This window comes from Myotis nattereri, assembly GCF_964212035.1.
Source record: "Myotis nattereri genome assembly, chromosome: 2".
In the NCBI taxonomy this organism is placed as follows: Eukaryota; Metazoa; Chordata; class Mammalia; order Chiroptera; family Vespertilionidae; genus Myotis; species Myotis nattereri.
Genome location: NC_138076.1, coordinates 13,661,344 through 13,673,976, shown reverse-complemented (window position 1 = coordinate 13,673,976; position 12,633 = coordinate 13,661,344). Strand labels below are relative to the sequence as shown.

General features: G+C 35.5%; 1 protein-coding gene across 1 annotated transcript in view; it reads left to right on the top strand.

Annotated features, from left to right (window-relative positions):
• TUSC3 (tumor suppressor candidate 3) overlaps positions 1 to 12,633 on the top strand; it is a 112,648-nt gene that overhangs the window by 91,368 nt on the left and 8,647 nt on the right. The window contains exon 7 of the mRNA XM_081084238.1: positions 5,385 to 5,448. Within this exon, the coding sequence (XP_080940364.1) occupies positions 5,385 to 5,448 (64 nt within the window). The remainder of the gene's footprint in view (positions 1 to 5,384; positions 5,449 to 12,633) is intronic.

The following is a 12,633-nucleotide window of genomic DNA, read 5'->3' as shown; positions in this document are numbered from 1 at the left end:
GTGTTTTTATTTCATACATTAGGAGATAGGCTCCAGTGATTGAACGGACCAAGATTAACGACTAGTATCTCAAATTGAATGCATAGCGTCAGCACTAGAAACCAGGATCCTGCCTGTCCAGCTCAGTGTGCTCTTCATCACGGCAGCCGCCTTCCCAGGCAGCAGCCCGGTGGGCAGCACTGGCCATTCCTATTTTAGAACATTCAGTGCATAAAAGGACTCCTCACTGATGACTCACTGCCCACACACTTAATATTGAAAAAGCAGAACATAATGGTTTTACCTTCCAAGAATTGAGGAATAAAGGGAATGAGGTTTCTTTTATCTTCTGACATGTACTACATTTTGCTTAATTTCCATTTCCTTTTCTGTTATGTGAAAGGTATTAGGACCATTGTAGTAAACAAAATATACTAATTTATTTTCAAGGAGGTCACTTGAAATTAAGTGTATTTTTCATATATATTATTTATATTATGCTCTGCAAACTTCAAGTCATCTAATATTTCTTCTGTATAAAATTGGCTTTTAAGTAAGTTGTGGTAATGAACTTTCTGATAAAGTATTTGTTAATCATTCTTTTATTTGATTCTGATCCATATGCTTTATGAAGTATTCAGTGTACACAACAAGTAAAGAACATTTATATTAATGGTTTGTCAAGCCATTTGTCTCCATGGAAAAATAGATATGTATCTAATATCAAAGGACATGCAAATTTTTTTCTTGACAAGTCATCTGATCTGCAAATGCACTGTGGTTATAAAAGCAAGTTAAATATGTATCTATTTAGGATTAAATTACCATTTTACCAATATCCCCCTTATCTGAATTAGTAAAAAATCAGAGGGAGAAAGAATATAAATAGACATCATGCTCAAGCCGTAAAGGGATTTCATTGCTTTACATATTACTTCAAACTGCATGCATCAGTTAAATACAAAATTTTAAGAGCAGCTTAAAATTGTAGACCTCGGTTAAATCTTAATTAGATTAAGCCATTGCAGTAGGTGGCCCCTGAATGAAAGGTAGCTTCCTAAGGTCATACTTAAGGCCTCTGGAATGTTTATTGCCCTTTTATTCTTGTATTTGCTCATGGCTTTTAGTATGTGCCAATAATCTCTTTGTTTCACTTTGATAGACAAAATGTGTTCTCACAGTTTGGATGTATATACTTGTTAGAATATAGTATTTTTGAGTTTTTTGTTTGTTTTCTGTTTTTTGTTATGCTGCATCTCCATTGTCTAAATCAGACATAATAATTGCCCGATAGAAATATATTAAATGAATTCTACTTTATTAAATCCTGAAGTCTTTTGAGTATCTGGTCTTAATGTGATTTTGATAACTGAAGAAGATGGACAACAGCCAAATGTTAGTACAGGTTCCTGAGTATCATCTTTAAAAAATACCAGTTTAACACACTATATTCACCAGTTAAAATAAAATGAATTTCTGAATGGCATTTAAGCATCCTCGTCTAATGTTTAGAAAATAGAAATAGCTTGTTTGGAATAGACTTTAAAATGATTTATCCTTGGTTATTTTTCATTACTCTCTATAGAAAAACAAACAAACAGGTACTGTGCTGCTTACTTAACATGACTTCATCTTACTTGATTTTTAGGATAATATTTTGAGGAACATCTTCCTATTCCTATTAAGGATGAGATCATTGATGCTAAGGAACTTGTTCTTGATTACACAGCTAGTAGGTAGTGAACTCAGGAGTCTGTGCAAGCCTTTACTCTGTACTGCCGCATGTATCCAAGAAATAAGCCACAATTGTTATAGATTTGTTAGAGTGAAGTAGGCCTTTAAGGACAAAACGTGAATTCTTTTTTAACCTACTGTATTTTTAAATTAGTTAGAAATATGTAAGTTCTCTAGTATTGTGTCTTGAAGCAAATATATATATAGATATATTTAATGATATATTTTTCTCACACATTTGAGAAAGAATTGAAGGGTGCTAGTAGGGTAATGATAGTAATAATAGAATATGATTAGTTCTATCAGGATTAATCTAACAATTAGACTATAGGGTAGAGGCAGGTAGAACAAAGGAGGCTACTGCAGTGACGTAGGGAAGAGATGACTGACTGCTCGGGCCAGATGGTGAGGCTGGTCACCCGTGGCTCCTCTGCCAGTGCTCCCTGGAAGTGTAACAGGTGGCTGAATTTGGAATGGATTTTGAACATAGAATTAACATTTTTTTCTCAACGATTGGAAATATGTAAAGGGAGAGAGGAGAGAACAGACAAGAACAATTTCAAAATTTGGGCCTAAATAACTGGAAAAAGCAAGTTGATATTTCTGGGATTGAAAGGGGGGTGGACATATCAAAAGTTTGTTTTGACCATTTTAGCTTCCATATGCAAGGCTGAAGGACTGGTCTAGGGGTAGAAATGGAGGAATCATTGCTGTAGAAAGGATCAGTAAAGTCATGGGGCTGGAGGAGAACACCTGGGAAGGCTGAATATAGAGAAGGCTTAAGTCTCTGCATCTCTGAGTTACTCCAGAATTTATTGTGAGGATGATGAAAGGGAACAGCCAAAGTGCCTAAGGGAGAGGAGCCAGGAAAGTAGGAGAATCTAGAGTGGCATCTTAGAAGTCAAGGGAAGGAAGTAGTACAAAAACGTAGAGGGACCTCATGCAGTGGACTTAACAGTTCAAGTCCAGTCAGAATTGGAAGTGGAAGTCTGTTGATGACTTTGACCAGAGAAGATTCTATTACTAAAAAAAGTTTTGAAATCACTCACCTAGAAAATATCTCAAGTTCTTGCTTCTCTAAATTTGTGATTCTAATATAGGCAAACTACCTTCTAGTCATTATATAAATCTAGGTCTAATATCCAGTGTTGTTATGTTTAAATATTTAAGTCATACAAATGTTGACTTTAATGATCATTGTTTAATTATGTGATTGCCAGATAAAGCTTTTATAAAATGTTTCATTTGATTGCCTTCTTGTCTTTTGATATCATTAATTTGTGGAAAAGATATGAACTTTGGAAGTAGACACATGTTTCAGTCCAAATTCTACCAATTACTAGTCATGCAATCTTAAGCAAGTTAAGTTTTCTAAATCCAAGTTTCTTTATTTGGAAGATGACTTGATGATACTTATTTTATATGGTTATCCTATATAATAAAAGCCTAATATGCTAAGTGTCCGGTCGGCCATTCAACCAGTCAAAGCGTATTATGCTAATGATATGCTAAGGCTGATCAACCACTTTCTATGAAGTGCACTGACCACCAAGGAGCAGACAGTCAACTGGTCGACCAGTCGCCATGACATGACAACCAGGGGGCAGGCTCTCCAACTGGTAGTTTAGCTTCCTGCCAGAGTCTGGCTGATTGGGACTGAGCAAGACGGGCCGGACATGCCGTGGAGCCCTCCCATGGTCCTTCCCCAGCTGGCCAACCTCCCATGTCCCTCCCTGGCCCCAATCATGCACCAGTGGGGTCCCTCAGCCTGGCCTGCGCCCTCTTGCAATCTGGGACCTTTCAGGGGATGTCAGAGAGCCGGTTTCAGCCCGATCCCACAGGCCAGACCGAGGGACCCCACTGGTGCATGAATTCATGCACTGGGCCTCTAGTTATGAAGATAAAATGGGATAATATATATGAAGCATCCAGTAAACAACAAGGTAGCATAATGAATAAGAGCTCAAAATCTGAAATCAGAGACCTACATTCAAATCCCAGCATTTACACACACGAGATATGAAAATCTGGGCAAGTTTCTCTTAAACCTCAGTTACCTTATCTATATCATGACTATAATAAAAATGCCTACCCTGTAGGATTAGTAGAATTAAATGAGATAGTTCATGAAAAACTTTTAAGTGTCTTACATAAAATGAGTGCTAGATAACTGGTAGATATTACTATTAGTAGTATTTGGTACAATTCTACTTACTATTATTCTTGCTGTTACAATTAATTAGAATAAAACCTTTGTTCCTTAGTATTGAGGGTCTTATTTTCCAACCAGACATAAATTGCTGTCAAACAGCTAGTATTTGTTTTGGTTCATTATTGTCATTCATTACTAAGGTTAAAAGTCTTAAATGATTAACTACCTAGTTTGACTTTCAAAACTGTGCTTATCTCCATATAGGGACATTTAAATGGATAGAGTCAGAAGAAAACACATATGGTAGGATTCCTCAGAAGTTATAATGTGAATGCCCAGGAACGGCTATCTTTTAGCCAGTTTGCTTGAAGCTGTGCTTATACATCTAAATAACCCTTTGGATGAGGCAGTTGCACTATGAAATATTGAGAATTTTTAGATGGAAGCAAAGACAGTTTAGATCAGAGTATAAAGTATAAAGAACAGCCTTTATGTGAAAATACCAAGACAGATTTTTTTTAAAAGACTTTATATACTCAAAGAGATAGTAGGAATCATCTGATTTTGTTCCTAATTTTATAAATGAGGGGCTATTGAATATCTGACACATTTGGTGATGTGTTTAGGGTTAAGGCCAAAAAGGAATAATTTCTAACTCTTTTTTGTTTTTAGCCTAAAATAGCCTGCTTTATTCACTTTTTTCTTTTTCTCTCTTTTTAAAAATAATTCTTTATTGTTGAAAGTATTACACATGTCCCCTATTGATCCTCTCCAGCTGCACCTGCCCTCCCGCGCCCCAGGCCTTCAGCACCCTATTGTCTGGGTCCATGGGTTATGCATATATGCATACATGGTCTTTGGTTGATTACCGCCCACCTACCCACACCCTTTTCCCAACCCTCCCTCTGAGATTCCACACTCTGTTCCATGCTTCCAGAAATACTGTCTCCAGTAAAGCATAATGCTTTAAATGATTTTTGTCAGATTTTCTGTAATCTACTGGATATCAACTAATACAGTTCTTACTAAGTATGAAAAACTGTACATTTCTCAGTGAGCTAAAACAGTTTTAATATTTATATTTTAAAAATCAATTAAAATGTTCTAATGAAATGAGGGCACTAATAAAGCTACCTTATTTTGATAATGTGGAAAAGAGTGATTTAATATTTGATAGATTATTGTTGACTTATTTTAATAGACTCAGTAAACTTGGTAAACTTACTTGCTCTTATTTATAACTTTTGCTATTACATTGTGTGTATGTTTGTGCTAAACCTTTGAACAAGATATAAGTTCACATTGATATTAAGTTGCTGCCTACAGTTTACAGTAATATCAGCCCCTAACATTTACATCTATTATTTCTAGTTAACAAGTAATTATTTCATTTAAAAAACTCCAAATGGAGCTTATTTAATAGACTTTTCCATTATCTTCATGGTATAAAACTACAATGTACCAAAAAATCCCTAATTCCTCAGATTGTAACATTTGCTTCTTTGTCTTGTTTTTCTAGAGCTACATTCATGGAAGCAGCCAGGCCCAGTTCGTGGCTGAGTCCCACATTATTCTGGTACTGAGTATCCTTTAAAGGACTGATGATTGGAAAAGGAAAACCATGTTCTGTCAAATTAATTCTCTCCTGATAATAAATACCAAGACATGTAAAAGACATTATATTTTAAATTGGCTGTGTCTAATTTTCTGATTTCTATGCTAATTATTTCCTATTATACTTTTGGCTTTTATTCTGAATCATTAACAGTCTCTTCATTTTCTCTTTTTTACTGAGTAATGAAGTTAGAGCTTTTGCTCTGCCTCGGTTATCTCTGGCTAAAGGTTATTTGTGAAACTTGTATGGTTTTCCCTTAGGATCTTAATGGTGGGGGCCGGGGGGAAAGCATCCTATAATGTAAAAAGCAAGATGAAAAACATTATTTTAGTACTGGTCCCCTTAAATACTGTGATCAGTCAGAAGAGGGAGACGTAGGACAGTTAGAAACCTCTTTCTGGAACATACCAGACCCATTGTTTTGAATCAGGTAATTCTGCCCAGTTTGGGGTCAAGAAGATAGCAGGATAGGAAGGAAGGAAGTTCAAGTATTTAAGACAAACTGAATATTCTGAGTGGGGAGTTACTTTTTAGGCAAACAACTGTATTTGGGGGAAACACTGAGGTTTGTGTGAGTCATGTGACGTTTTGACTTTGGAAATGAAGCTGGAGGAGAGATTATGACTCCATTTTATATTCCAGTGTCTTCCTAAAGCTCACTGACGCTCTTCTTCCTCGTACCAATTCTCAACCTTTTCATTCCTCCCACGCGTGACCACACATACTTGGCGCATACATGGAATTGTGCATATCTGTAGTCCGTTTCTTGCTTGCATTTATTTAATTACCTCTATCTTTTATGGCTTCAAATTTAAGAAATGACTAAGATGAGTATTTTTGTGTGTGTGTTGTACTTTGCTTCTTAGATTGGACTTGGAAATAACCTACATTTTAGTAAACATTCTCAAATTTTGTGATTTTTCATCAGTAACTACAGGTTTCTGTGTTCCGACTTTAATATGGTAAGATATTAATCTTTTCTGCTTATCAGAAGGGTTTCTGCTTATCAGAAAAGGAAATATTTGCAAACATGTTTATAGGAACATCTCCGTATCTAAAAATGTGGGTAAGGCCATATTTACTCTTACTTCATCTCTTAATTGCATGTTTATGAAGCAAAATATATTTGTGTTCAAGTATAATAGTAAGAAAAAATATTTGTTGCAGGTCACTTTTTAGCTCTTATTTATATATACACATTTTTTCTACCCTATTTCAATCCTTGATGTAGCATTTTAGCAGCATACTTTATTCAAAGCAGCTAGTCTATTAAACACATCAGGAGTACCTCACAAAAGAAATGAAAGTTCCATTATATGGCAGGAATTCTCCAAGGTTCCATTTCATGGCTCATTGACATGAAGCTGAGATTTAGGATGCAAAGAAATTTCATAAGCAGTGTGAAGTCTTCCATATAGAGTTCTAACAGGAATACCTAAAAGAACTAGAAGTCCCTGTTCTCTTTCTGTTACCAGTAATTATTTATTGCTTTATTTCTGTTGTTTTATTTCATAGATATTTGTGAAAAAGAAAATTTCTTTTAAAATGATAGACTCACTAAAATTATCAGTAAAAGTTAAGAAGCCATTATGTAATAATTTGTGATTTTACTTTTATTTGGCAGTCTGCTAATTTTTTAACACTATATATTTTTCTCTTGCAATTTATGTGTGTATTTTTTCCCTTATGGGAAAAAAAGTAAATTCCAGATGGTTACTTTTTATCTGTAGAGACCATTTCTGCCTTTTGTTTTTCTCCTCTTAATTTAGTAAGCCAGGTGATTAGATGCAATGGCTATGTACAAACGTTTGTTGGAAAAAACCTAAGGAAGAACAGATGGAGTTGGTTGTTGTCATAGGTTATATACTTATATTTACTACAAATGTTTTTCTCCCTATTAATAGTGTTTTATTTTCTCTGTTTCTTATTTAGGGAAGAAAAAGGAACAATCCTCAGTAGTCTATGAGAGAACACTATCTAAAAAGTTTAATAATATTTAATACAGATATGGGAACCAAGAAGAATTTATATAATCCTTTATGTTTTCCCAGTAAAAATTTATTTTTCTTTCATTTACTTTTCATTCAGTTATATTTCAGTACCTGATGCAAATAAGATATTTGCTATTTACAAGAAAGTAGACAGATAGAAAAAGAATTATCCTGCTGTGTAGCCAGTGCTAAAATCAGTGCTCGGACGCAGCAAGAAAGCAGAGAGCACCTGGATGCCCAGGTAGTTCAACTGACTGTTGGGTTCATTTTGCCACAGTAGCCAAAGAAGTTTCCCTGTCGGAGGATAAGTGAGGGAGAATATTCCAGTAGGAGGCACAACAGGTACAAAAACATAACATGAGAATATTCACAAATTGTGAAGAGATTTGGTTGGGTAATGAAAATGTACACATGCCTTGCTAAGAAACTTGAACCTTATCTGAATTCACCAAGCTACAGTCGATGTGTGCCAGTGGGTACAGGACACACGAGATATTGTATTGGCTTTACTGCCAACTATACAAACTCTGACCTGTCCCATGAGTCCCCATGTCCTTTAAGTTCTGAGATCTAAAGAAGATGGCATAGATAAGTATCAGTTGGAAGTAAAAGTGCTAATATAAAAGGCAAAGGCTATACTAGCAATATATATTCTTATAAATATCACATTTGTTTTTCATTTGAGAAAACATTTGTCTTCCATTTATCATGAAAGTTTGATTCTGCATTTATTTTCAATCTGTGATAGAGAAAAATGTTTATTTTAATGTGTTATATCGAAGAAAAAAACATTATAGGAGAAAATTAATGATGGATGCAAGTTGAAGATAATTTTAGATTTAGATCCCTTTAAGTCTTCTGTAATGTGCTCGTATAGTTTTCAACTTCTGTTCTCATTCATCTTTAAATTGGCAATCGTGATTCTCTTCCTGGAGCAACAGTGAACCTAACATCATGTGCAATTGAGAATGAATTATAATGCAATACAATGCATTTGTTATTAGTTCAGTAGGATGCCCAGTGCCTTTGGTTATTATATATAATTTACACAAATAGCAGCTTCTAGTGTATGTGGGATATCAGTGTTTTGACTTTTTAAGCAATAAGATGATGATTGGCAGGCTCAGAAAAGAAACTGTGAAGTCTGCAAGTAGTTGAAGTACTAGTATATATTGCTACAATGTTAATACAAATGTGCAAAATAATACATGAACCAGACCGTGTGTGTGTGTCTGTGTGTGTGTGTGTGTGTGTGTGTGTGTGTAGGCATTAACTATCTCAGAACAATAGAACAAGTCTCAGAAACATTATAGTTTATCCACTATATACTTACATCTCATATACTCTTTTAATGTTGTGCCAAAATGGCCCAGCCATAATTTTAAAGGCAGAAAAGCATCTGTTATCCCAGAGTTAGACATAGAATCTCCCCAATATCTAGGGGCTTTCCTTAATTATTCAGCCTCCCACCCAATGAAGGAAGCTCTACATATCAACTCTGACAGATGAACATCTAGCTTCTTTCTCTGTTTAAAAATTAATTCTTCGTGTACAAATGTTCGTTACAAATGTGAATTATTTTTCTCAAATGACTAGTATTATGTAGACTCTGTTTTCTTAATCCAAAACTTTTGTTTCCTTGGTTACTATGGAACTTAAGCCCAATTAATTCTCAATAATCAAAGATCTTACATTTAAAAAATATTTTTAAATAAAAGAGGGAGAGTTGGTGAGTTTAAAGCCATTTTAGTTTAATTCTTATATCTTAATTTTAACCATCAAGTTTAAAGTATGTTCACAGCTCATTTCTCAATACTTTTGCAGGAAACATTCTGAGAATGAGATCATACTTATTTCCTGACCCTACTGCTTTCGAATAAGATATTTTACTTGGGTGTTATACACAGCCTGTATCTAGGCACCTCTTTGCTTTAAAATTCGTATTTTAGGGTTATATGTACAAAGGTTTACAAAGTTTTGCATTTCTTTATATAGGCATTTATGAATATGAACTTTCCTTTCAGAAGGGATTCATAGAGATCAGAGCAGGAATAAATGAAATATAAACCAGAAAAACAATAAAAAAAAGATCAAGGAAGCTAAGAACAAGTTATTTGAGAAGATAAAACTGCCAAACCTTTAGCTAGCCTAACAGCAACAACAAAAAACACCCTAGGCCAGCCGTGGGCAAACTACAGCCCTCGTGCCGGATCCGGCCCGTTTGAAATGAATAAAACTAATAATAAAAAAAAAAAAAAGACCGTACCCTTTTATGTAATGATGTTTACTTTGAATTTATATTAGTTCACACAAACACTCCATCCATGCTTTTGTTCTGGCCCTCCGGTCCAGTTTAAGAACCCATTGTGGCCCTCGAGAGTCAAAATGTTTGCCCACCCCTCCCTAGAAGATCAACTGATACTGCAGATATAAAGAGGATTATAAGACATTCTAGGAACAATTATATGCCACATAACTTAGAAGTGGATACATTGCTAGAAACACACACTCTACCAAGACCAAATCAGGAAGAAATAGAAAAATCTGAACAGACCAATGAGTAAAGATACTGAATTTGTAATCAAAAATCTCCCAACACAGATTTCCAGGACCAGATAGCTTCACTGGAGAACTCTACCAAACCTTTAAAGAAGAATTAACACCAATCTTTCTTAAATTCTTCTAAAACTAAGGAGTAAGGAACACTTCCAAACTCATTCTAGAAGGCCAGCATTACCCTGCTACCAAAGTCATATAGGGTATCACAAGAAAATTATACTAATATACCAGTATCCCTGATGTATATAGATGCAAAAGTTCTCAACAAAATATTAGCAAACCAAATTCAAGAACACATACATAAGATTGTACACCATCCACCAAGTAAGATTTGTCCCTGGGATGCAAGCAGGGCTCAACATATGAAAATCAATAAATGTAATATATAATACTAGAGGCCCGGTGCGTGGATTCATGCATGAGTGAGGTCCCTCAGCCTCCCCAGCAATTGGGGCTGGCCAGGGGGAGGGACCGTGGGAGGTTGGCTGGCCATGGGATTTTGCTGTGGGAGCACACTGACCATCAGAGGGCAGCTCCTGCATCGAGCATCTGCCGCCCTGGTGATCCGTGCACGTCATAGCTACTGGCTGGTCATCAGGTCATAAAACCCTAAGCAAACGTTCAACCAGTCGACCAAACAACCAGCCACTATGACGTGCACGGACCACCAGGGCGCAAACGCTCAATGCAGAAGCTGCCTCCCGATGGTCAGTGCAGTCCCACAGCCAACCTCCCACTGTCCCCCATCTCCCCTCACACCCCTCCTGGCTGGCCAGGCCAAGGGACCCCAGCTGTGCACGAAATTGTGCACTGGGCCTCTAGTATATAGATAAGTTATAAATTCAACAATGCAATGTTGTTTTCGCTTTAAATAGCTACCTTTTAAAAATATTAAGAGGCGAGAGAAAAATTATATATTTTAAATTTACCCTGATGCTTTTCATTTTTTTCTATAGATCTATGTTCCTATCTGGTATAATTTCCTCAGACATAAATACCTTCTTAAGCATTGTTGTAGCTGAGATATTCTCTTAGCTTTTGCTTATATTAAAATGGCTTTATTTCACCCTCATTTGGAAGAATATATTAGATGTTGAATTCTGGGTTCACAATTTTGTTAGCACTTTAAATATATAATTTCTTTTGTGTTGTTGTTTCGTTGATTTGGATGAGAAGTTGGCCAAAACAACACTTTCTCTATATGTAATACTTTTTATTTTTCTGCTGCTTTCAATATTATCAATATTAAATCTTTATCTTTGGCTGTGGTGTGCCTAGATTGGGCTTCTTTGAATTTATCTTACTTTGGGCTTGCTAAGCTTCCTGAATCTGTGAGTAATATATGTGTGTGTGTGTGTGTGTGTGTGTGTGTGTGTGTGTGTGTGTGTTGTGTGTGTGTGTTTTAAACTAAATTTGTGCTAACATAAAAACATTCAAACCTGTAAAAAAAAAGAAGAAGAAAAGAGCAAATGGGCTTTGTGCTCAGATAGCTGCCTTGAATTCTGGCTCCAGCACTATTAACACCTTGTTCTAGTTAGTAGACCTCTCTGTAAGTTGCGTTATCACAATGTACAAACAAGAATTAAAACAGTACCCACCTCACAGCATTGTTAAGGGGCTGAATGAGAGGAATCCCTGTATGGTGTTCAGCCCAGTTGCCTGCATACAGTTGCTTCTTCCCTGTGTTTCCTTCTAGCAGTTTTATAGTATCAGATCTATGGTTAAGTCTTTGATCCATTTAATTTTGTAAATCATATTTTCCCCAGGAATAGAAATCATGCCACTTCCCCCATGAATTTATTATTGAAATTTCAGCAACTACTTAGCAGATGAAATCATAAAATGAGTATTTTATTTATAATACCTACATAAGGTCATTTTAAAATATTTCATATATTTGAAAATATGTGTGATAGTAACTATGTATAATCATATGTGTAGATTAAAATTTATACATGAATAAAAAGGGTGTTTCCAGAGAAAGATGAAAGGAGAATCCTAACTTGCCTCCTTAATAAGGACTTACAGAGTCATATCTGTCTGCTCCAAAGCACTAAGCAGTAGAAATTACCCACATAGGAACAAGTTGAATGATACAAGCTTTTAATTTTTTCTCTCATTACTAGCAATGCCCTATGACTATGGACTCAAGGGAATTTACATCAGTAGACTGTCTAAAACACCTTAAGAATAATGAACCCTTAAAATCCACAGATTTATATTGGTAGCATGAAACATTCATTCTCTTACACGATTCTTTCAGGCCATCAATTTAGTAATTATCTAAATTTCATTGGTTTTCAGACTGTGTATAATGGACCCCTAAAAGTTTAATGGTAGTATGTGATGTATATACATGTATTGGGTGAGGGTGGGAGGGTGATGCTATTGCACAGGGCTGATAGCAGCTTTTTCTCTTGTTACTTTAGACTTCTGACCAAATTTGGTTGATTTTATGCTGAATATACTTTAATCTTCTATGACTGCCAATGCAATGTATCATTGTGATTCTATATTATCTATGTATAATGTGAAATGTCATTATTGGTTTTGAGAGTCCACATAAAGCATACGTGCTGTGAAGGTCCTGGAATTTAAGAGCA